The sequence below is a fragment of the Aulonocara sp. 'chitande type north' Nkhata Bay genome, linkage group LG7 (genome assembly GCF_057382095.1).
Source record: "Aulonocara sp. 'chitande type north' Nkhata Bay isolate Kocher_YH1m ecotype deep benthic linkage group LG7, A_spYH_male_GT1.1, whole genome shotgun sequence".
In the NCBI taxonomy this organism is placed as follows: Eukaryota; Metazoa; Chordata; class Actinopteri; order Cichliformes; family Cichlidae; genus Aulonocara; species Aulonocara sp. 'chitande type north' Nkhata Bay.
Window position 1 is genome coordinate 67,064,380 of NC_141350.1, and position 20,760 is coordinate 67,085,139.

Genomic DNA, 20,760 nt, shown 5'->3' on the forward strand with positions numbered 1-20,760 from the left:
GTACTGAGCGTGAGGGCACCTTTCAGGGGTGAGGATAAATTCAGATCTGTGACCATTAATTCAGGCAGTCAGTTTATTGGCTCGATGACCAGTTTAAGTTACTACTGAGTTCAACATAATATTGCACACAATGATCTAGAAAGGTGGTAAAGCAGCATGTGCTCCATTATGGGCCTGGCTGTTCATTCATAAGTACACCGCTTTATGAGTGTGCAGTCAGGTCTGCCCCGTGTGTGATGTCAGATTGTGGCAAACTAAGATGGGAGCAGCAAAAGCATTCATCTCAAGGCTTCACTAAAAGGTTTCTGTAAACCAGAGATTATGGTTACATCCATCTGTTATATACAGTCTATGTTAATCTGAACTCTGCATCAAATGGGCTCAAAACAAACAAAACCCCGAAAGTGTTACAAGATTTTGACAGAGAATTTACAGCCTTGATTGGGACATTCTGTGACCTCTTGTCACTTTGGGTAATGAACTTGTGGTATATTATCAGGAATTATATTTCGTTAGTGCAATACATTTATACTTTTCTCACAAATCTATTGCTCAGAACTAGATATAAACAGAAACACATTAAATCCGCCCTAAAAACAACCACAGAACAAATACTTTTACAGTTTATTTGTATAATGTATGGATATGTTCCCATCGCACCAGAAAAACTCTGCTAAAGAGTTTAAACTAGCTGCTCACCTGTGATCATGTCAGTAAACGTCCTCACAAAGACAGGAAGACGTGTGTTTGTGTGTCTGCGTGTGCCGTGTCAGTGGTTCATGCAGAGGTGAGGCTGCCGCAGCAGGTGAAATGCTGCCATCTAGTGGCTGAAACTACACGCAAGAAAACTGTTGATTTAATCGATTTATTCGGTAGCACACTTTGCAGCTTCTTCCTGTTTCCACCTTTTCTGTATTTCAGCCCGTTTTTACATCACTTTTCTTTTAATTTAAAGCAATTGTTCCATTGTTTCCACCCACCTAACGGCACATCCAGGAACAACTGCCAAACACACCCTGTATAAACTGGAAATCCCGTGCCACGTGACAATGTTTACGTTACCCAGATAATCGAGCAGATTGTCGTGTGGCCGGACTCGCCAAAACAGCTGATTACGTGCCAGGAACAGGTGAGTCTGTGTGTCAGACACGTTTTATATCGAACAAAGCCAGACTCGCCCACCTGTAGCCCGCTGCGTTACGTTAGCTTCGCATACCTACGAACATACCTTCATGTTCTCTCAGTCCGAGTTTTCCTACAAATTATACCGGTTTTCTATTGCCTCGCGCTTTGGCTTAAAAACACACATTTTAAAACTTAAATCGTTACGTTTACAAGTTTATCGGGAGCGTACGTGTAATTCGGCGTGTTTTCAAAACGACATAGATGTCTTCTTAATATGAAAAATGTACATCTTCCTTGGGGAGGTTCAGCCGCTTCCTCGCACTTCCTGGGTATTTTCCCACACAGACTGAGCCTGACATCACACTGGAAGGTTGATAAAAGTTGATTTCGCTTTCGTCGACGGATTATATATCGGCCGAACTGAAGAACAGCTCGGTACCAAGCTTCCCTGCGCCACTTCACCGCAAACTGGGTAAAGTAAGGAAAACAAGCCGGTTTACAATGTGCGGGCGGGGGGTGCGTTCACTGTCCGACCCGTAAGTTCTCTTGGGTAACTAACGTAGTAGACGCGGCTAAGCTAATGCTAAGTGGGGCTGTTAAAAAAAAAAAGGTTCTCGTTTTTCTCGTTGATGAGCTTGAAGTTCCCAGATGTTCCCTGAAAACACGTTAAAGTTTGGTAGATGTAAAAAAAACAAAGTGAGTCAACTTATTTTCACTTATGGCAAAGTTTCACTTTCGTTATTAACATGTGCTCAAAGCGAGTCGCAGCTGATACAGAGTGTGCTATTTAATGAGGCTAAAGGTCGAAATGTTTTATATTTCCAGTGGCCACAGTTACGTCAGCATGTGCTGCAGACATAGCAGGATCCTGGAAAACACGTGTGTGTGTGTGTGTGTGTGTGTGTGTGTGTGTGTGTGTGTGTGTGTGTGTTTAACTTTAGTCACACTGTAACTCTTTATTGAATAGTTACTAACAGAACAGAGAAATATAGTCAATCCCATTGGAGTGAAATGAGGTGGAATTCAATTCATAGGACACTCCCTCAGTGACATCCGTTGCCAGTGGGCACTGTTAGGTTGATGCACAGCAATAAGAAAAAAAAAGGTGTGACTCAGTTATTAGGATCATCTTGGTTTATTTTTGTCTCTCTCTCTTATAAATGGATGAAAGAGATGAGCTTCTCCCGGAAGAGAGACGTAGATCTCACGGGCGCCTACGATCGCAGTTTGGAGCGCCAAATCGTGGAACAGGGCTCGAGCCTGCCGTGCAGAGATGAGGAGCTGTGGAGAAAGGTGGAGGGACTTATGAAGGAGGGAAATGCTCAGGAGATCCACTGCCTGGGTGTGGATCCACTGAGGGTGATGGAGGAGTCGCTCAAGGCAGTCACAGCAGCAGGATGGAGCAGACAAGTTGGAACCAGAGGAGGCCTGCAAGGCCTGGCCAAAGCCTTTGAGGTGCTGGAGCAAGCAGCCTTGAACCTGTACCTGGGTCCCTGGAGGAAGGAGTACACTGTAATCCAGGTGGGCCAGAAGGAGAAAAAAGTTCATGTGTTCAGTTAAAATAATCAAATGTGATTTTAAAGTTTCACATTTTGTGTCCCAGATGTACTCCGGCACGTTCACGCACTACATCACCCCGGTGCTGTCGACGGCTCAGATCGAGAACCTGTTCAACCTGTTGGGCTACGAGCTCAGCGCGTCATCATCTGAGCAGCTCCATCTCCAGACGCACAGAGTGAACTCCACCTCTTTGGATACCCTCCTTTGTTTGTCTTGCGCCTTCTTCCTGGCCCGCTGCGAGTGCCACTTTCTTACAACAGCGCTGGGGAAGCACTGCGGTGACACCCAGTGGGAGCTGAGCGCAGTGATGGAGAGGCAGCGAGGAAACGGCCTGCAGGTATGTGACGCTGATGCTGAGATCTTTGCCTTGGTGCAGCCAATCGCTTCATTGTCTGCCTCAAGCAAGCTGTTTTTAACTTCCACCCTTTAAAATCATAGAAAACGTTCCTCACTAACCCACTAATCTTGCTTTGTCGTACTATGTTTGGTCCAGGAGGGTGTACTGTGAGGCAAAATGTTTAGCAAAGAAAAGTGTCAATTGTATGATTTCTTTCTTCCTGCTAATAAATGCAACAGTAGGATATGAAATGCCTTAATTGACTTTATTACTTATACCTCCCTACAGGTTGCTGTGGAGAACACCAAGAAGATGCTGGAGGTTGGCGAGGCCCTAATGGAGCAGCCCGATGGAGACGTGGATCTGTACACCGATCCGGTTAATGAAGGGGACCCGCAGATGGTTGTCAACAAGGAAGAGAGTCCCTGCTCATTCATCTGGATGACAGCGGACAACGTATCACCCACCACTGTCAAAACACACAGCAACGGAACAACAGCATCATTCCCACCGCGAGAGCCGCTCACCGGCAGAAACTCCGCGGACAGCAAGAGGCCAAGCTGGCGTTCCCCTGGTGCTACGAGGCTGGGTGAAACAAACTCTGAGCCTCAAAGTCTGCAGGTAGATCCAATCGAGGCTCTGAAGAGCGAGGATGGCGACCACAACCTCTGCAGGTGCGTCCAGAACTCAGATTCTTGTTCTTACTGCTCTGAATGCAAAACCCTGCACGATGAGACCTGTGCAGTCCTTAAGATTTGCAGAAAGAATCTCCACAACGTGAAACAAGTGAAGAAAATGCAGAGTGGAGGCCTCAGATCACCCACTCTCACTGGCAGCAGTGCAGCAGTGAGCTCCTTACCTCTGAGTGAAGACCCCGCATCAATAATTGCACTCCCTCCTGCCATCGCCTACCACGAATGCTGCGATCTCAACAATCCAGACCCTCACATCCTGTGCCACAAGTGCAGAGTCTTCCACTTGAAATCCTGCAACATGGCGAAATCCTGCCAGTCACTCCATCACAGCACACATCTGGGAAAGTGCTCCTCCTGTAAAAAGTGGTGCTCCAGAAAGCCTCTGGTCCTGTGCAGATACTGTGGAAACGAATATTGTAGTGGCTGTTGGTTCAGAAATCCGCTTGCATGCAGCTGCGGCCAAACATTTGACCAGTCAACATCTGTGTGATAAAGGTCTGAAAAGCTTTGCACTTACGAGATGCATTTAGCAAAAGTTACAGTGACTTAAATCTGCGTACTGGAACTGAAAACGCTGCCTTGAAGTTCTGCCATTGTGCCATTTATTTGATATTTGCATGTAACAGCCTCTGTGTGGTGTGGTTTTGCGCTCGCAGGTCGCTTTGCGGTAACTCATGACGCAAAAGCAAGTGTTTTATGTTTGTGTCCTGCAGCAGACTGCAGTAAAAGGGTCAATGTGCCATTAAAGTGTATGTGTGGTAAACATGTGTAACATGGGATGAATTGGCGTGATCACCGTGGTGTGGTGGGTATGATTTAATATAAAATCAGTCACAGCATTTAAAATGTAATTGCTTCATAACTAACACTAAGAACCTTCATTTTTCTGTATTAGAGAAGTTTTCAAATATTACTTTTTGGCAGGTTATGTGGCTTTCCTCATTTTTTTTCTTTTCTTTTGTTGTAATTTGCTGTGAAAGGTAAAAACAGCTGAAACTAACGTTTGTTGTAACTATGAAATTATTTTCTCGAGTAATCATTTGGCCGAGTGCTGAAATCTGCTTGTTTTTGCCTTTAAGGTGACTTCACTGTTGTCTAAAGCACATTTTCTGAAATGTCAGTGGCAGCTGGAAGCTTTGTTTTCCTAGCTTTTCCACTGTCGCCTTAATGCAACATCTCAGGAACACTTTAAGGGAGTCTTTCCACGTTTAGGACAAACATTTGTTTACACCAAATGATTTGTCAAACTGCATTGTACTCTGCTAATGCTGCAATGTAGCCTGACATGCACCCTTCCCAGAAATGTAGCTGCACGGCACGGCAGCGCCGACCTCGGCGGCGGTCATGCGTCTGTGTGATATTCATACACGGTGCAAAAATAAAAGGATAACACTTCTTTCTGTAAAAACCTTTTGTAACCACCCGGTCAGCCTTCTACCAGAAACTTTTCCTGCAGTAATTCACTGAGCGTTATGTTTACTTCTGTTTGAAATGAATTTGTGTTGCTATCTTTAAAGACGTCTTGTAACTAATCCGAGTCTGTTTTTTTTATAACCATTCCTGCTGTTGTACTGTGACAGATGCTGCGTTAGCACATAGTTACTAATGTTAGAATATCTCATGATGACTGAGGGCAGATTGGACTTTGCATCATCTCGTGGTTCAAAGTGATATTATATCTATTTGTTATTGGGGTTTTTTGGAACCAAAAATGTTCATATTTGGACAAAGATCACAGTAGCCAGAGCTTGGTGCTGCTTCGTCCTTTTTCAGGTGCTCAAGCACTCCCAAATGTCTTCACAGCACACTTAAATAAACTATAGATATAGTTGTAATGTTTTTTAGGATCATTTTTTCTGATATTATATTTTGCTAACTCATCTACAGCAGCCAGGATTGTCCAGTGGTGTTGATGTCATGATGTTACAGTGCTCTCACATTGGTGCCGCTGCTTTAACAGCAGATGACATCATGGATCGACTCGTTTTTGGAACCGGCCCCCAGTGGCCATTAGAGGAACTTCTGGCATTTACCCACATTTACTTTTAAATTTTTAAATGCCTGAGAATGAAGTTGAACACAGTCAGGCTTTCTTTGCCTTAGCTGGCTCAACAAAACCTGAAACCTCAGTTTGAGATATGAAGGAAAAACACAATGGTTAGCCACTTTGCTAAGCTAGCCTTTTTGTTTCGGGTTTGATGCGTGCTCCCATAATAAGGGGCAGTTTGTGGGGTCATGTGACTCCTCCCTCCACATAATGATCCTTGTGAGTGTCCCCTACTCCAGCGGTCCCCAACCCCCGGGCCTCGGACCGGTACCGGTACGTGAGTCGTTTGGTACCGGGCCGCGACAGTTGAGGCTCAGGTGTGAAATGTATAGTTTTCAGGGTTTTTATCAGCTTTCAGCGTTATTTTGTCATCGTTAGCTCTGTTTTCCTGGGTCTTTTCACGTGTGTTATGAATCTTTTTTTTCGGTACCGGTACTAGTTTTATTTCTTGTATTTATCCGCAACACCTTAAAGGCCGGTCCGTGAAAATATTGTCGGGCATAAACCGGTCCGTGGCGCAAAAAAGGTTGGAGACCGCTGCCCTACTCCAAACAGGGATGTTGTCAGAAAATAAAAATATAACAGTAAAATGCTAAACTGTTGAAAGTTGGTGATTTTTGCACATTTTAATTCAAATTCAGTTCATTTTAAACTGAAATTCAGGTTATGTGTTCATCATTACCACGGTGGTTTAGAAGTTTGTGACACAGAAAACTCTTTAAGCTTGACGAAGCTGGCTAAATCATTCATCTTGCTTCGTACCACAGCCCTCAGGTATCCTGTAGACAAAAAACCAGCTTTCATAACTTCTATAATTAACATTTTAATGACACAAATAATTGCTTATGTGTTGAAAAGCAGTTTCCACGCTTTATAAGGTAGCAATATTTTAGCCCACATCAGTGTTTTGGTGTTCCAGCTGTTGGAGCCTTTTAACTGAGTCCTGCCCAATCGTATCCTTTCTTCACTATGATGGAAGGCAACAACATTTAAAGATCCATTCTGCATCCTTTCAGCATTTATTGTCAAAGTACAGATCTGTGGTCCACAGAAACCAGAAGACACGTTCACATGTGCATCGCCAGTTAGCCAGTCTGCCCTGAGCAGGTGTTCACTCTATTCGTTGTGTGCCTGCCAGTTGATATTAATGAAGGTCTTTGTGTCCATGCGGTCGACGTAGAGGACGCCGTCCAGGTGGTCCATCTCGTGCTGGACGATCCGGGCCGACCAGCCACTAGCCTGCCACGTTACAGCTTCGCCATTTTCATTGAGACCTGCAGGGTGAGAAGACAGAAGCCCGAGACAAAGGCACACCTTACAAATGTGGACACTCTTAAATGAGACGTGTCACTGTTGAGCTTTAAGCATGCGTACCAGACACTTCCACAGACAGGTAGCGGGGAACCGTGGCAGAGAAGCCCGAGATGCTCTCACAGGCCTCCTGAAACAGCACCGTCCGACCATCCAGCACCCTCAGCTGTGGGTTCACAAAGATCCTTAGGGGCTGGACGGAGAGACCGCGGACCTCCCTCGTGGCAGGCGCGCTCTCTTCAAACATTTTTTGGGGATATTCCAGAGCCAGGATCCGGAGTGGCACGCCAATTTGAGGCGCACTCAGTCCCACGCACTCAAGCTTCCTCATTACTGCCACCATAGTTTTAATGACACGCTGGATCTCAGGTCCTGTTACAGCTGAAGGGTCCACAGCAGCTGCATGTGAACGCAGCACCGGGTCTCCTACCTGACACACATGGCTGTACGGAGGACTGGGGGGGGATATGATCTTGCGTTTGACGTACTGCAGGTAGGAGCGCACTTTGACGTTGCTGGATAAGGAGCGTCTACAGGGTGAGGTGTGTGGAAGACGGGTGGAAGCTGCTGCCATCAGGCTCAGGGCTCCGGAGCGATGGCCTTTAGATGCATACAGTCTGAGCCCGGTCCAGGAGAGCTGGAGCAGAGACACTGAGGACGTGTTCATGGTGGGACTGAGACAAAGAGACAAAAGGAGGCCATTTAGGTCTGTCAGAGAAAGCAAAGACATCTTTTGACACTTTGTTGACTTCCATCAGTAAGAAGGTTTAAAATACTGCTCATTCTTCTTTTAAGAGGTCACCACAGATCATCACATCTGCCACCGCATCTCTAGCATCCCCATGCCTGTTTTTGCTAGTGCCACCATCTTCAAACCATACAGCAAAACTCAATTTCCCAAGTCGCACCTGTGTTTCCGAACCAAAACAAAGATGGCGGACACCGGCTAACACGAGAGGGCCGCAACTTGGAATTTTAAAAAAATATTTTTAAGTGTTTAGTGGACACCCTTTTTATTTTAATGACTACAACTAACACGTCCGGTAAGTCTTATGGCTTTCTATATTTTCAAGCATCGCCGTTTGATGCAGAGAGCTCGATGGTTAGCTCTGTCATTGAAATATAAGCTTATACCCAAGAGCTACAAACTGCTGCTAGCATTACCAGCCACCCTTGAACTTGTTTATATCGCCGCGTGATTTCTTACATCACGCTCTTTAATATTACCCTCAGCACACATCAATTAGAGAAACACCTGTTTAGCGTTAAGTCAGACACCACCTAGCGGTTTGTCCAGGTGCAACGAAACATGCGCGCCAGTTCAAGAGCGACCGTGAGCTGTTGAAGCTAGGTCGTTAGCATGTTGATGTAACAATGAATAAAAATAAAAAGTCAGATAACTGTCAGCACTGACTGAGCGCAACAAAAACGAAGCCTTGCAGCTTCCCGTTACCTCATAGAACCGTCTGAGCTCCGCTGTGGATTAGACAAGACCGCATAGTTTGGAGGGTGAAGTCAGGGCAGAGACATTCACGGCTCCGGTAAAGTTCTTCCTGGTCAACCACGCTTTCACAATAAAAGTCCATGTGCAGCCCTTTTTTGTCATTGTGCATGTACAACGAAATATGGGCCAATTATGGCCAATAGAAAAGGCACACATGGGAGAACAAAGTGCTCAAAAGTAGTGCAAAAGACTTGATCTAAGTATACAGTGCATGTGTGAGTGAGTTACTCAGACCGTGGCTCGGATCAGATGATTGCATCACGTAAACATGTTTTGTAATAAAAACAAACAAATAGAATCAATAGACACATTTATTGGCTGCATAGATATTAATTATCATAGGAAATTAAATCTTGATGACTGATTTTGAGCAATTTTTATACAGTTAACTAGTTAGTTCAAATTTAATAACGTATAAACTTATTGAAGAAAGATGGGAACACCATAATATTCATCAGTTTATATCTCTATATATCCATATACTGCTTTAACATTTATTTCTCCTTTTTATTTCATATTGTACTGTGTTCAACTTTACAGCAGATTCATCTCAAACTGGTAAATGTCTGTTAGGCCTTTAAAGCCTGAACCATTAAATAGTTGACAAATAATAATGATACTTTTTATTTTAGAATCGAGTTGAATTGAATCTCCTCACAATTTAAAAAACTTGTAGTTGAGTTTTAACCCTTTAAAGCCAAGCATATCGTATTTGATACATGTGTTTTTGTGAGTTTTTGAGACTTCTACATCATCAGCGTGACTTTTTTTACCCTCAAAAAATGATATAAATTGCATGACACATTTTTAATTCCTAAATTGCAAACATACGGCTAATGTAGCAAATGTGATACAAATTAAAACTCATATATGCAGATTAAAATGTGATATATTTTTAGATATATTAGTCTAAAGGTTCAACAAACACTCCATTATCAAAAAACGAAAGATTTCTGGCTGTTATTTTATGGTTCAGGTTTTAAAAGGTTACCTGGTATCATGTTTGCTGAATCTTTGTGCAATCTATTAGTTTTTCGAGGAGGGAAAAAATAACACCGATGACGAAGTCTGAAAAACTCAAACATGAAGCAAATTTGACACACTTGGTGTTACAGAGAGAGACGGGGTTTCTTGCTTCCTAAGCTTTTATTTTGAAATGCTAAATAAAGGCATGCAAAGGAAGTTATTTGCAACATTTTTTTAAAAAAAAAGCCGGGGATGTTCAGATGCGTGACATCCTCAACTTGCCGGTACATGTCCAGCTGTGGTGGTTCGGGGGTTTAAGGAGGTGCAGCGGGCTGATGCTCTCCTCCGTCTCCCTCCACACAGCCCGCGGAGCTGAGCCATGGACGGAGGGGAGCTGCGGGCTGGACGCATGCAGAGCTTCTCTAAGCTGCCTGTGTGGATCATAGAGCATGTCTGGACTCACAAGATGATGGATATACAACAAGGTTGGTTCTGGGGATTTTAATAAAAAGTTTTAACACAACAAAAACTTTATTGAACTCCTTTGTCTGAGTGTTTTTTATACTGATGTAAAAGAAACATATACATGAAACTTGCAAAGCTAATCTCAAACAGCAGAGATAAAGAAAGTCTTAGAAACAAAAGTATTCATGCCTTTGCGTTTGCTTGTGACATGCTGGCTTCATTTTGTGTGCTCACAGTTTTGGACCTGTCCAGCTGGCCAGATGTGGACTCCCAACCTCTGAGTCTGGAAGACTCGTGGAGGCTGCGCGTCATCTCTGCTCAGGTCTATTCCATCATAAAGAGCAGGGACCTGGAGCACTTTGAGAGGGTGATAGGGTTTCTGGAAACCACGTACCGACTTCTACCCAGACTGATTCCTGCCATCAAACACATGAAGATCATGTTTGGCCTCAAGACCATGGTAGGGAAATAAGTAGTGGTCCAGTAAGCATGTACAGGAATGTCAAATGGGGTTGTTTCTTCGTGAACGTTCACCTGCTGGTGGTTCCTGTGTCTCCTTCCAGGTCATTATGTGGATGCTCAAAGAGGGCCGGGGAATGGTTGACACCGTGTCAAAAATTGGCCAGTTCTTCCCGAGCAAACTCCCCGAGTACCAAGACCAGTGTGTAAGTGACCTGCCCTGCACCGGAACTAACTGGAAGCCACTGTTGAACTGGTGGAGACCAAAACTGAGTTAAAAGTACCTGCCTTATATTATGCATAACTCACCGAACAGCTCCGAACCACTGGGGCACAAAGCCTCCGGGGGTGTCCTGTTGGGTCTGAGTGGGTTACAGGATCGGACTTGTCCTGGCACGTCCAGTCGGAGGCTTTGTTATGTTCATGAGCTTGTGTGTGCTGCTGCTGTCTTGTCCTGCTGAGGGAGGCTGCTACCTTTGAGCAGTGTTGTTGTCCGTTGGAGTGTGTTTTGTCCGCCGCGGTGTTTGGTTGGGTGGTAAAACATGTCGAGACCGAGGTTTCCCAGCAGAACTCAGCACTGGAACACAGTGATGGCTGTTGTTCACCTCACCTGTCAATGATTTTATTATTGTGGCTGATTGAGCTCTCATAAATGTCTCATACATGTTGCATCGATTGTTTCCTTTAAATGAACCCCTTAGACATCAAGAAGAAAGATAGATGGATGGATACTTTTTGATCCCACATAGAAAATGATTGTGTTACAGCAGGATTAAGAATATAAATGATACATTTTTATAATAAATATTCAAGAAAGGTAAAGGAAAAGTTCAGACACCAGACAGGAAGCATCAAGCTCTGGATGTCTTCCATAGTTTGTGGGGGGGTTTTCCTGCCTCCCTCCACTCACCCCCCAACCGGTTGCTCAGATGGCCGCCCCTCCCTCAGTCTGTGAGGCTGGCTCTGCTGGAGTTTTCCTTCCCACTGTCGCCAAGTGCTCATACTGGGTTGTTTGACTGATGGAGCTTTCTCTGTATGTTGTCCTGACAACATAAAGTGTTGTGAGGCGACTGCTGTTGCGATTTGGCGCTATATAAATAAAACTGAATCGAACTATTTGTTAGTTTTTGCCTCCTCACAGATGGCACACTGGTGGTGTGCTGTCATAGACTGTATATAATAGATGTACTTCATCGCTGTGACCTCACCCGTTCTTTCTCCTTCAGTCCTCTTTCTGAAGCCTCGAGCGAGGCACTTTTATTCTGTGAATAAAGTAAATCGTTCATAACATTTTGTGTTGTTGCATATTGAAAAATGTGATAGCATACCTGGAATTGGCTTTTGGGAACAGTTACAGTTGCCTGCATGAAAAACTTTACTTATATCAACAGGTGATTCTATGTGTTCTGGTGTTTTTTGCACAGAGCCAACGAGAAATGTTCCTCATGAGGAAGAACCACCTGGACTTTAGGACTCTGGCGCAAACACTTGCTATGGACAAAGACAAACTTGAACATTACATTAAGGTAAATCTCCTGTAAGTGATTATGAGACAGATCCAGAATATTCTATATACATTTCAGTCCCAATATATTCATGCCCAACGTGATTCATGCACATTCAGCACATTTCTAAATCATACAGTTTGGGATTTGTTGGATAAAGGCATTGCAGTTTCCCCAAAGTTATGCTTTGAGACACAGTGCTGTTCACAATAATCAGTCGGGTTTGATCAAACCTCGAATGTTTGGAATTATCATAAAGGCAACCCTGCATGTATTTGTACAACTAGATTTCTTAGTAGAGAAAAACTCATCCCAGCTGGGCCAAAAATGAAGCGGTCCTAACTGTGGCCAGCAGGGTGCGCTGCAGAGCTACGATGTACAAAATCTTTCCGTGAGCTGCAGAGTCGTAGGACTGCCAACCTGAAAAAGCGATCAAGCGTGGAGGAACAGTAATGTGCTAGAACTTTGGACATTGGCTGCTCGTTCTCAGTCCTCGCACCACTTCCAGAGGAATGGTTTTTTTTTTACCCTTAGCTTGAATCATTCAAGCAGTTTGACAGACATAAAATCATATTTTTGCACCAACAAAGTGATTCCCAAACACGTCTTTCATGATTGCATGCTCAGTCATCCAGGTAAAGAAATCCCAAAAAGTTCAATCTGCCCATCTGGACGTAGAAACGGAGTGTGGCTCAAGACTTTTGCACTTATTATGCTGAATTTCATGGGATGATGCCTTTTGTCTGTCTTGCAGAATGACATGGACGAGCAGTATGGGGAACGGTATGCCCAGAAAGTCGAGGACAGGCTGCTGCATTATCTCCATGAGCTGGATGCTGTGTTACAAGGAGATACCTACATTGATAAGGTGTGTGTGTGTGTGTGTGTGTGTGTGTGTGTGTGTGTGTGTGTGTGTGTGTGTGTGTGTGTGTGTGTGTGCAGGGTTTAAAGATGCGTTTGTAAAAATGAGAGTTTGAATGTAGATAAACTGTCCCGTTGGCTCTACAGCGACCTCATGTGGTCAAAAACTCCACAAGTTTCCTTTAAGATTGTTGATGAGGGAAATGAAGACGAGCAGAAATGCCAGCAGTGAGAATGTCTCGCTGTGATAACTGAACATTTGTGCTTCACTAGATCCTGAAGAAACAGAGCCCTGTGACTGAAGAGGAGAAGCTACTTTTAGAGGTGATAAGCTCTGACTCCACCACCATAGCTGCGACCCTGAAGAAGCTGCTGCACTGCGGTAAGAAACAGCTCAACACGAAAAGTTCACCTCAAGTTTACATCATAAAAAGATAATAACTTTATATTTTATTTTATTTTAGGGTAGATTTCTTTAGCTTTGAGTCGTGGCTTTTACCATTTCTGCTGTTTCTTTTTATTTATGTAATTTTCTCCTTTTAAACTGTATATTTTTACTGTTAGGACACAAGCAGGATTAGATCTTTGTGTGAAATTATGAATATCCACTGTTATCAGTATCAAGCGTGTCGCTGTTTTCTTTCTTTAGATGCTGCTTCCTGTCGTCAGTCGTCGATATCTCGGTCGCCTCAACTCTTTAAGTCGGCTTTAAGCCAAACTAATCCAGATGTTCATCCAGAGGAGGCTCCTCGCGACGTGTCCGAAGACGGCTTCAGTTTTTCGGACAGGAGCTCAGACGTTAGAGGACATCAGCAACCAGAGGAGGAAGATGAGGTGAACAAGAGAGCGGAGGAAGAGGGCAGTCAGGGAAGCAGCACAAGTGTTCAGGAGGCGGCCCCCACCCCTCAGTTCTGCTCCAAACACCAGCGATGGGTGAAGAGCATCCTGCGGGGATGCTCGGAGGAGCTTCTCCTTCAGCCGAACGTTTCCTCATCTCCCCTGCTCTTCCCGTCGTCGTCTTCTACTTCTTCATCGCAGGACCTCACACCATCTGACCTCATCCCCTGTCCGTCCGATCAGCCACCTTCGCAGACCCCCAGCCCTCCTCGGGCAGCAGTCCAAGCATCCAGAACAGCAAAACCCAAATACAGGCGCAGCTCCGGGTCACTCGGATCCTCAGGCGACACCTCACAAGCACAAATTCTGCCTCAGGCCTCGTCTGCTCGGGGCTCTCCGCTGCCTGCTCTGCTGTCACCGGTGGTCCGACTGGTGAACATCGGCTCCTTCGGGACGAGCTGTAAACACCAGCAAGCATCACCAAAGCAGCTTCTTCTGGCAGCTTCTTCCAGTTCGGAGATGCTAAGTTCTCCACACCATCACACCTCAGGAAACGTAAAAGACAAAAACAGTTCATCTCGCTCTGCCTGGTGTCAAACCCCGACTGAACAGAGAAAGCTCAGACGGGTCTGCAGTACCAACAGACACAAGGAGGATTTGGAGGCATTTGCTCAAACCCCCCAGCAGCTTGTTCAGGACCCAAGTACCTCTCAGATGGGTGTTCCAGCCACAGCCAGTGACATCAGTGTCTCTGGACCTCCTCAGAAAGGTGCTCAGTCAGAGAGTTTGTTCTCTGCCTGTGCTGCCAATCAAATCACACCATCTTCCAAGTCATCTAAAAAAGTCGTCCCTCGGAGCTCTCTTCGCCATCGTCAGCCACAAAAGAACAGCAGACCTCGATCAGGAACCGCCCGGCGCTCCTCACGCTCCTCCTCTGCCGCAGGCAGGGACAAAACCAGCCGAGGCCTCAGAGCTCAGCTGAGGCTATCGCTGCCCAGTCAGGGTGTGCTGCTGCACTCCAAGCTGCTACAACCCTACGTGAGTCTTACCAGGCTGAGCTCTGAGCAGTGTCACCTATCGACCCGAAGGAAAGCCTCAGCCGGGCCGGAAGAGCCCGTGGAGCAAGGCAGCGACGGCGAGGAAGGGAGGAAGCAAGAGGAGGAAGACTCTTCCTTCGATGTGAACGCTCTTTACTCCACTGATTCCTCAAGCAGTGACGGAGAGGAGTCACCTGACCGTGACCCTGATTATAGACCTCACATCAAAAAGAAAAGACTTCTGTTAGAGTATGAAAATGCGAGAGTGCTCAGTCACGGTGACAGCAGTTGAACTAATTTCTCCTACTCGAGTACTCGAGTTTTTAGAGTATTTTTAGATGCCGCGTGAAGATACAGCCATCAGTGCTCTCTAATGATCTGTCTGTTCTTGTGAGCCAACACGGTTCCTCTACGCTAACTGAATGTAGATGTGCAAAACACAGAACATAGAATTGTTTTAAATAGATTTGTCTCCCTATTAAAATGTGAAGAAGGTAGCACTCAAACACGTTCAACTGAAAGGAAAGAAAAGCTTCTTGTAAACGTTTGTATGGTGCAGCTTTATTGTAGCAGGTGTGTATCGAGTGTTCGGGTTTATCATAAACAGGTCTCTGATTATATAATTGAGAATAAACAACACAGAGGTTGTGTTTTCGTAATGTGTTTTGTTTGGCTCCGTCGGCAGGTCCAACGTTTCAGGACTTTTACCCCACCTGGAAGTCCAGACCGAGGTAAATGTTTCTGATTATATAATTTCCATTTGCACAGCTAACTTTTGGCTTCCTGTTTTCACTTCACACGACATAAAAACAAGGACACGCTTTTTTTTTAACCCCCTATTAAATTTAAAGTTTTTCTCAAAACGTTCTCCAAGTGGGGAACCAGCTTCTTATAGAAAGCACACATCACTTCTATTTGCACCAGTGCAAACCTTTTCACTGAGCCACAGCACAGAGCACTGCTGTGTAACGATGTGCTCTAACTCTGATGGTCAAAGCTGTAAAATCAAGTTACACCTGAGGGTTATCTTCAGTTTACACACAGTATAAAAGCTCAGGAAGCTTTGAGCTGATGCACAGGAAGGGACTGTGAGGCTGCAGACTAAGAGAAGATAGCGCAGACTGGAAGCTCGTCCGTTTGTTCAGATGAGGTGAAACTAGAGCTCTTTGGCCACAGAGACGCTGCTTATGTTTGGAGGAAGAACAGAGAAGCGTACAACCCAGTTGTATTCCCAGTTCTCATCTGGTTCCTAACACCTCTTTATTTTTATGTTGTATTTTTGTTTAAGCTATGACACCAGTCTGTCCAGGGCTAACACACACAGACGGACAATCGCACTCACATTCACACACACAATTAACCTAACCCCACTAACGGCATGACTCTGGACTCTCTGGGTACTCCCACAGAGGAACATGTCACCTCCACACAGAAAGGTCCTGCGTGGGGTTCAAAACCAGGATTTTGTTGCTGCGAGGCAACAGTGCAAACCACTGCAGGATGATGACAGAGCGACTAAAACAGATGAATATTTGCTGGTTGGTGGTGTCGTGTGGCTTTAACAGTATTACTGCTGAGCTGTGCTGTAGTGCTTTTGGTTATATCGCCTGGCGTCACTGCCAGCACTGCTTCTAGTTGGTTTTCCTCTCCGTACTCCAAGGACCAATCACTGGTAGTCGTGTATACTTTTCCTCTGCAGGACATCTACAAGTCACGGGTCAGCACCGAGGTCAACCATCGTCCCACCCACTCTGTTTGCAGATGCGTATTTACACAGGTCTATTGGAGGGAACAGTAAATAAGCGCAGCGTCATGGTGGGGGTAAAATGAGGACGTTGTTAACTAGCTTAACTCATCCTGGCCTTGAATGATGGAGCCAGGATAAAAAGATAAGGTAAGGTAAGGTAAGGTAAGGTAACTTTATTTATACCTAAAGGCAAGGTAAATTTGCTTTACAGAAAAATGACAGCATTTGACATCCCTTTAAAAACACACATACCTAGTAAATATATAAAACTCACTGTGACACATACTTTAATATTTCGAATCAAAAACAGTTCTTATTTAATTCAGTGACAGCAACGGGGACAAAGCTATTTTTATAACGCTTTGTCCTGCAAACAGAGCAAACAGCTAGTGCAGTGTTACCTGGAACTGCTACTTTCTTCTGTGGTTTTTGAGTCGTCTCCTTTTGCACATTTGTGCTCGTATATCTCAAAAACCATTAACGATGAAAGCCTGAAATGATCACGGACTTGCTTTATTTTGCATTTTTGTGAAATATAATTAAACGCCATTCAGAAATTGTCAGTAACTATCTTTTGCAATGTGATTTTTTTATTAGTTTGTGCTTGAATACAGGTCTTTGCAGGACAGGATACAAAGGAAGATGAGATGTACATCACGTGATGAACTCGGACCCTGTGATGTGGTTTAACCACAGTTTGTGTGCAGCTAAACGCCGCCCCCAGAGGCTTTTTAACCTGTAAAATCAGAACCTGCAAAGCTAACAGGTTGCAGATGTCAGACGTGCTTCTTTCTTCCTTGTGTTTTCTGTATGGAGATGAAGGCCAACACAGACACAGAGTTTACTGACATCAGTGATGTGGAGAAGCACAGGAAGGGGATGAGTAGGCTCTACTTCCTAAGGAAGTTAAGATCCTTCAGTGTGTGCACCAAAATGATGAGAGCTGGTACCCTCCACCCTGTGGTGGAGAGGACGTGACAGTGTTGTTCCATGACGGATACTGGACATACTGGACAGGCAGCAGAGCTCCTTTTCAAACAGACCGGTTCAGTTTTGCTGCCTCAAACACAGAGACAGAAAACATTCACGCCTCATGCTGCCACCTTCTATAATCCAATATATCTGCCACAGAGATCAGCATGTGACCTGTTACCACCTACAACACAATCTAAATCACATCGAGGTGACAGTAACCGTTATTCGCCATTACAAACAAAGCGGAGTTATTACGATGATGATGATTTCAGCTACTGTCAGTGCGTCCTGTTTTATTTTCATTTTGCTGCGTGTCTGATGTAAGTCCCAGAGACGGTCATTTCTGAGCTTTCCCATAAGACCTTAAGTCCTTTCTTTCATTGTTGTTGTTGCTTCTTTAATCATCTTTTAACTTTCTGAGCTTTTGCTGATGTTAAAATAAAGCGACTCATATGAAGCACTCACATCAGTCTATTGGCTGATATCACCAGATGCTGGTGCATCCCTGCTGAAAATGAATTTAGTAATTCTTCTTTATTTAAATAAGGATTATGGTCTCGGCTATTCTTCTTGGCCTTCTGTTGATCGACAGCCACACGAAACTTTGCAAGGTGACACAAGAAGCCAAAATATCTGGTTAGTAACTCTTTCTCTTATTTGCTCAAACAATATTTTTTATGGTTATCTGTGAGTTAAAGGGATTAACAAGAAACAGGGTTTTATAAATGTTTACAAGTATAGATTTATCTGGCTCTTGTATTTCTAATAAGACACATTTCCTCACATAGATAGAAATTAAACAGGGAAAACAGTTTTTTTTCTGGCTGTTTGTGCCAATAAACACAGTTTTAGTTTTTTAGCATTTTGAGGCAGGACATTTGAAGAACTTGCCAACTTTGCAAACCTTTTTTTTTACTAACACATCGAGTTCGTTCAGATTAGGAGGCAGGATTTTGCAGGATGTCCCCAAAAGCATGAAACAAAAACAAGAGAAACAGAAGTCACACAATAACATTGAAAAGGCATTCTTCAGTCTTCCTGCTGAGACTTTAAAGTATTCTATTATTTGTAAATTGTGTTTACCTCACAGTATAAAACACCTTGAGTAAACTGTTCTTGTCATTTGTTGCTATACAAATAAAACTGATTTGAATTGAACTGAAAATAAAAGGCAGCCACTGTAGCTTTCATTGGTTAGTGAAGTCCTGCTATGAAACCTCCTGCTGAGTGCTTCTGCCACTGTCATGTTAGCTTTCCTTCTCATTCAGATGCCACAGAAAAATCTTATTTACAAATTAACGTCATGGTCCCCTCAATAAAACTCGTTTGCTACAGCTGCTTCTGTCAGACGCCACTCAGATGCCCATAGCTCCATATGGAGGAGATCACCACCACAAAAACAATCCACCCTCTGTGAAAGGACAAAACCATCCACAGCACAGCAGCAGATTAAAGATGGGGCAGAGGCTGTTGCTTTTTTGTAAACAGGAGTCACTCCCTGCTGGTCAGTGGGCAGAACGCTGGCTTCACCTCTCAGACCTGAAAGCTAGAGGAGAGTCTCCTTTTCATTGACATTATTTTGAAATGACTGCATGATGCTTGACTGATGGGCCGTTGCATAAAGAGTAGTTTCCACCTCTTCACTGTCAGCCAGTCAGAGTGCTCACTGTAGCTGTCGAGCATTAAGTGTGTTTGGTTTGAAGTTCTGTTTGTTTGTCGGCTATTGATTGAGAACACAGTGACTGGCTGTCCGCACACGTGAATGCAGAACATGTTTTTCTCAGTCAAACGTCAGTCTTAGTATTTTATAGCCTCCATGAACCACTAACTTTTTGTCTTGGTACGTGACGTAAAAGCGTAAATGATGTGCAGGAGCTGCAGAGACTGTAAATCGTTCTAAGGTGGTTCGGTTTGGAGGAGTTCACTGACCAGTGACCACTCAGTGAGCACACAGAGCCCAAATCATCACTCCTCCTCCACTGTGCTGACAGCTGCTCTGAGGCCTTTCCTCCGAACGTTCTGCTGTGTATCATAGACAAACATCTCCACTTTGGTCTCGTCTGTTCCAGAAGTTTTGTGCTTTGTTTTTTGCTGTTTACTTGAGTATTGCGTAGTCTGACCTTGGGGTGAATTCGTTGGGGAGTTCTTGCTATAGAATGATGGACTTGTTCTGAAATGACCTCTGAGATGGATGAGCAGCAGCACTTTCTGTCTTTCCTTCTTGGTTCTCCAGATCTCCAAACTGCCAGGACCTCATCACTTACCGATGATCAGATAATCTAGTGCATTTGATAGACAGCATCTGGCTGCTGCTCACACTCTTTACATCACTAAGGTTGGACTTGTACATTTTCATTCCTTTAAAAAGGACGAGAAAGGCTGAGCGTGTCATGGTCCTGGGTCATTTGACCCAGTGTTTTGCATCTTCCTGTGTTTTGTACTATGATTTATGTATCCAGGGCCTGGAACAAAGAGGGCACAACCATAAATTTAAGTCTTATAAAATCCAACCAGGTAGTTCCGGTGAGCGACAGTCAGTTTATTTACACTGAATAATGAACAGAGAGTCTGAAGAGTTTTCAAAAGTGTGACTCCTTCTGTGGTCCGTGGTGTGAAAGGTGGAAATCCAACACTCGATATTTACAGCAAAGCTCCGCTCCCACAACACACTCCTTACCAGCTTCCTGACAAGACAAGACGTGATGATCAGTTTAGTGTTCACGCCAGGCACGTGCAGAGGGGGTGGAGGGGGCTTGAGCACGTTGGGTGCCCCAAGTGCCCTTTTCTTGAGGCATTTTTTCTTCTATGTGTGTGCGTGTGGAGTCCTGCCTGTGCCCCTCAACAAAAACATTTAACTATTATTCACAATTTTGCTAAATAAAAGGCTTGCATCAGTCACATGATGTCCATTAACCAATGCTCGCCCTTGACGGCAGTGCGTGCCGGTTACGAGCCGGGAAGGAGGTCGTGAAGAGCTACAGGGCTTTTCCCTGCCACATAAATATGGAATATTATAATATTAGAATTATGATATTCAAAAAACCGCACACACTGTATATATAATCTGTAAACAGATTATAGATTAGATTTATATTTTAAATATGACAAAATGCTGCAGCAGCAAAATGATTGTATCTCTTTAGTTTAAACATTTAGTCAGATTGCTGCCTGCACAGGGTGGACAGCCAAACAAACTGAATCATCATAAATACATTATTTTATAATTTTTACTTTATTATCATAGCACTAGGAATAAATGGCCTGTATTTATATAGCGCTTTACTAGTCCCTAAGGACCCCAAAGCGCTTTACACATTCAGTCACACACA

At 44.2% G+C, this 20,760-nt stretch overlaps 3 protein-coding genes across 7 annotated transcripts; 2 read left to right on the forward strand and 1 right to left on the reverse strand.

Annotated features, from left to right (window-relative positions):
• The first annotated feature begins 908 nt into the window (after positions 1–908).
• spata2l (spermatogenesis associated 2-like) lies at positions 909–5,249 on the forward strand. 4 transcript variants are annotated; one of them, XM_086302115.1, is made up of 4 exons: positions 909–1,129; positions 2,297–2,646; positions 2,729–3,022; positions 3,311–5,249. In XM_086302115.1, exons 2-4 carry the CDS (start codon positions 2,299–2,301, stop codon positions 4,205–4,207), a joined length of 1,539 nt encoding a protein of 512 aa, XP_086158241.1. In that variant the 5' UTR covers positions 909–1,129; positions 2,297–2,298; the 3' UTR covers positions 4,208–5,249. The 4 variants fall into 4 exon arrangements, with proteins under 4 accessions (XP_086158241.1, XP_086158243.1, XP_086158242.1 ...); XM_086302117.1 differs by lacking the exon at positions 909–1,129 and adding an exon at positions 1,144–1,602; XM_086302116.1 differs by lacking the exon at positions 909–1,129 and adding an exon at positions 1,144–1,597.
• A 1,156-nt stretch (positions 5,250–6,405) lies between these two features.
• On the reverse strand, positions 6,406–8,664 carry pdf (peptide deformylase, mitochondrial). Its single transcript, XM_086302121.1, has 3 exons — positions 8,529–8,664; positions 7,139–7,749; positions 6,406–7,038 (listed from the first exon to the last, which is right to left on the reverse strand). Exons 1-3 carry the CDS (start codon positions 8,531–8,533, stop codon positions 6,881–6,883), a joined length of 774 nt encoding a protein of 257 aa, XP_086158247.1. The 5' UTR covers positions 8,534–8,664; the 3' UTR covers positions 6,406–6,880.
• LOC147326749 (uncharacterized) lies at positions 7,918–18,572 on the forward strand. Of its 2 annotated transcripts, XR_015130504.1 has the most exons (10): positions 7,918–8,118; positions 9,909–10,030; positions 10,247–10,470; positions 10,574–10,675; positions 11,894–11,995; positions 12,729–12,842; positions 13,109–13,217; positions 13,485–15,282; positions 15,395–15,440; positions 16,409–18,572. XR_015130504.1 is itself a non-coding variant. In XM_086302120.1 (8 exons), the coding sequence occupies exons 2-8, from the start codon at positions 9,925–9,927 to the stop codon at positions 14,999–15,001; spliced, it is 2,274 nt and encodes a 757-aa protein (XP_086158246.1). In that variant the 5' UTR covers positions 7,918–8,118; positions 9,909–9,924; the 3' UTR covers positions 15,002–15,386. The 2 variants fall into 2 exon arrangements, 1 of the variants encoding a protein (XP_086158246.1); XM_086302120.1 differs by lacking the exons at positions 15,395–15,440; positions 16,409–18,572 and having other exon boundaries at positions 13,485–15,386.
• The last annotated feature ends 2,188 nt before the right edge of the window (positions 18,573–20,760 follow it).

What these genes read in the sequence shown, in the direction of transcription:
- LOC147326749 (XM_086302120.1), top strand. Translation starts at nt 9,925, where the DNA reads ATGGACGGAGGGGAGCTGCGGGCTGGACGCATGCAGAGCTTCTCTAAG. An exon ending in TGTTTGGCCTCAAGACCATG is followed by an intron (nt 10,471 to 10,573) that starts GTAGGGAAATAA and finishes GTCTCCTTCCAG; the next exon opens with GTCATTATGTGGATGCTCAA. An exon ending in GAAGAAGCTGCTGCACTGCG is followed by an intron (nt 13,218 to 13,484) that starts GTAAGAAACAGC and finishes TTCTTTCTTTAG; the next exon opens with ATGCTGCTTCCTGTCGTCAG.
- pdf (XM_086302121.1), bottom strand. An exon ending in CCTGTCTGTGGAAGTGTCTG is followed by an intron (nt 7,039 to 7,138) that starts GTACGCATGCTT and finishes CTCACCCTGCAG; the next exon opens with GTCTCAATGAAAATGGCGAA.
- spata2l (XM_086302115.1), top strand. Translation starts at nt 2,299, where the DNA reads ATGAGCTTCTCCCGGAAGAGAGACGTAGATCTCACGGGCGCCTACGAT. An exon ending in AGGAGTACACTGTAATCCAG is followed by an intron (nt 2,647 to 2,728) that starts GTGGGCCAGAAG and finishes TTTGTGTCCCAG; the next exon opens with ATGTACTCCGGCACGTTCAC. An exon ending in AGCGAGGAAACGGCCTGCAG is followed by an intron (nt 3,023 to 3,310) that starts GTATGTGACGCT and finishes ACCTCCCTACAG; the next exon opens with GTTGCTGTGGAGAACACCAA.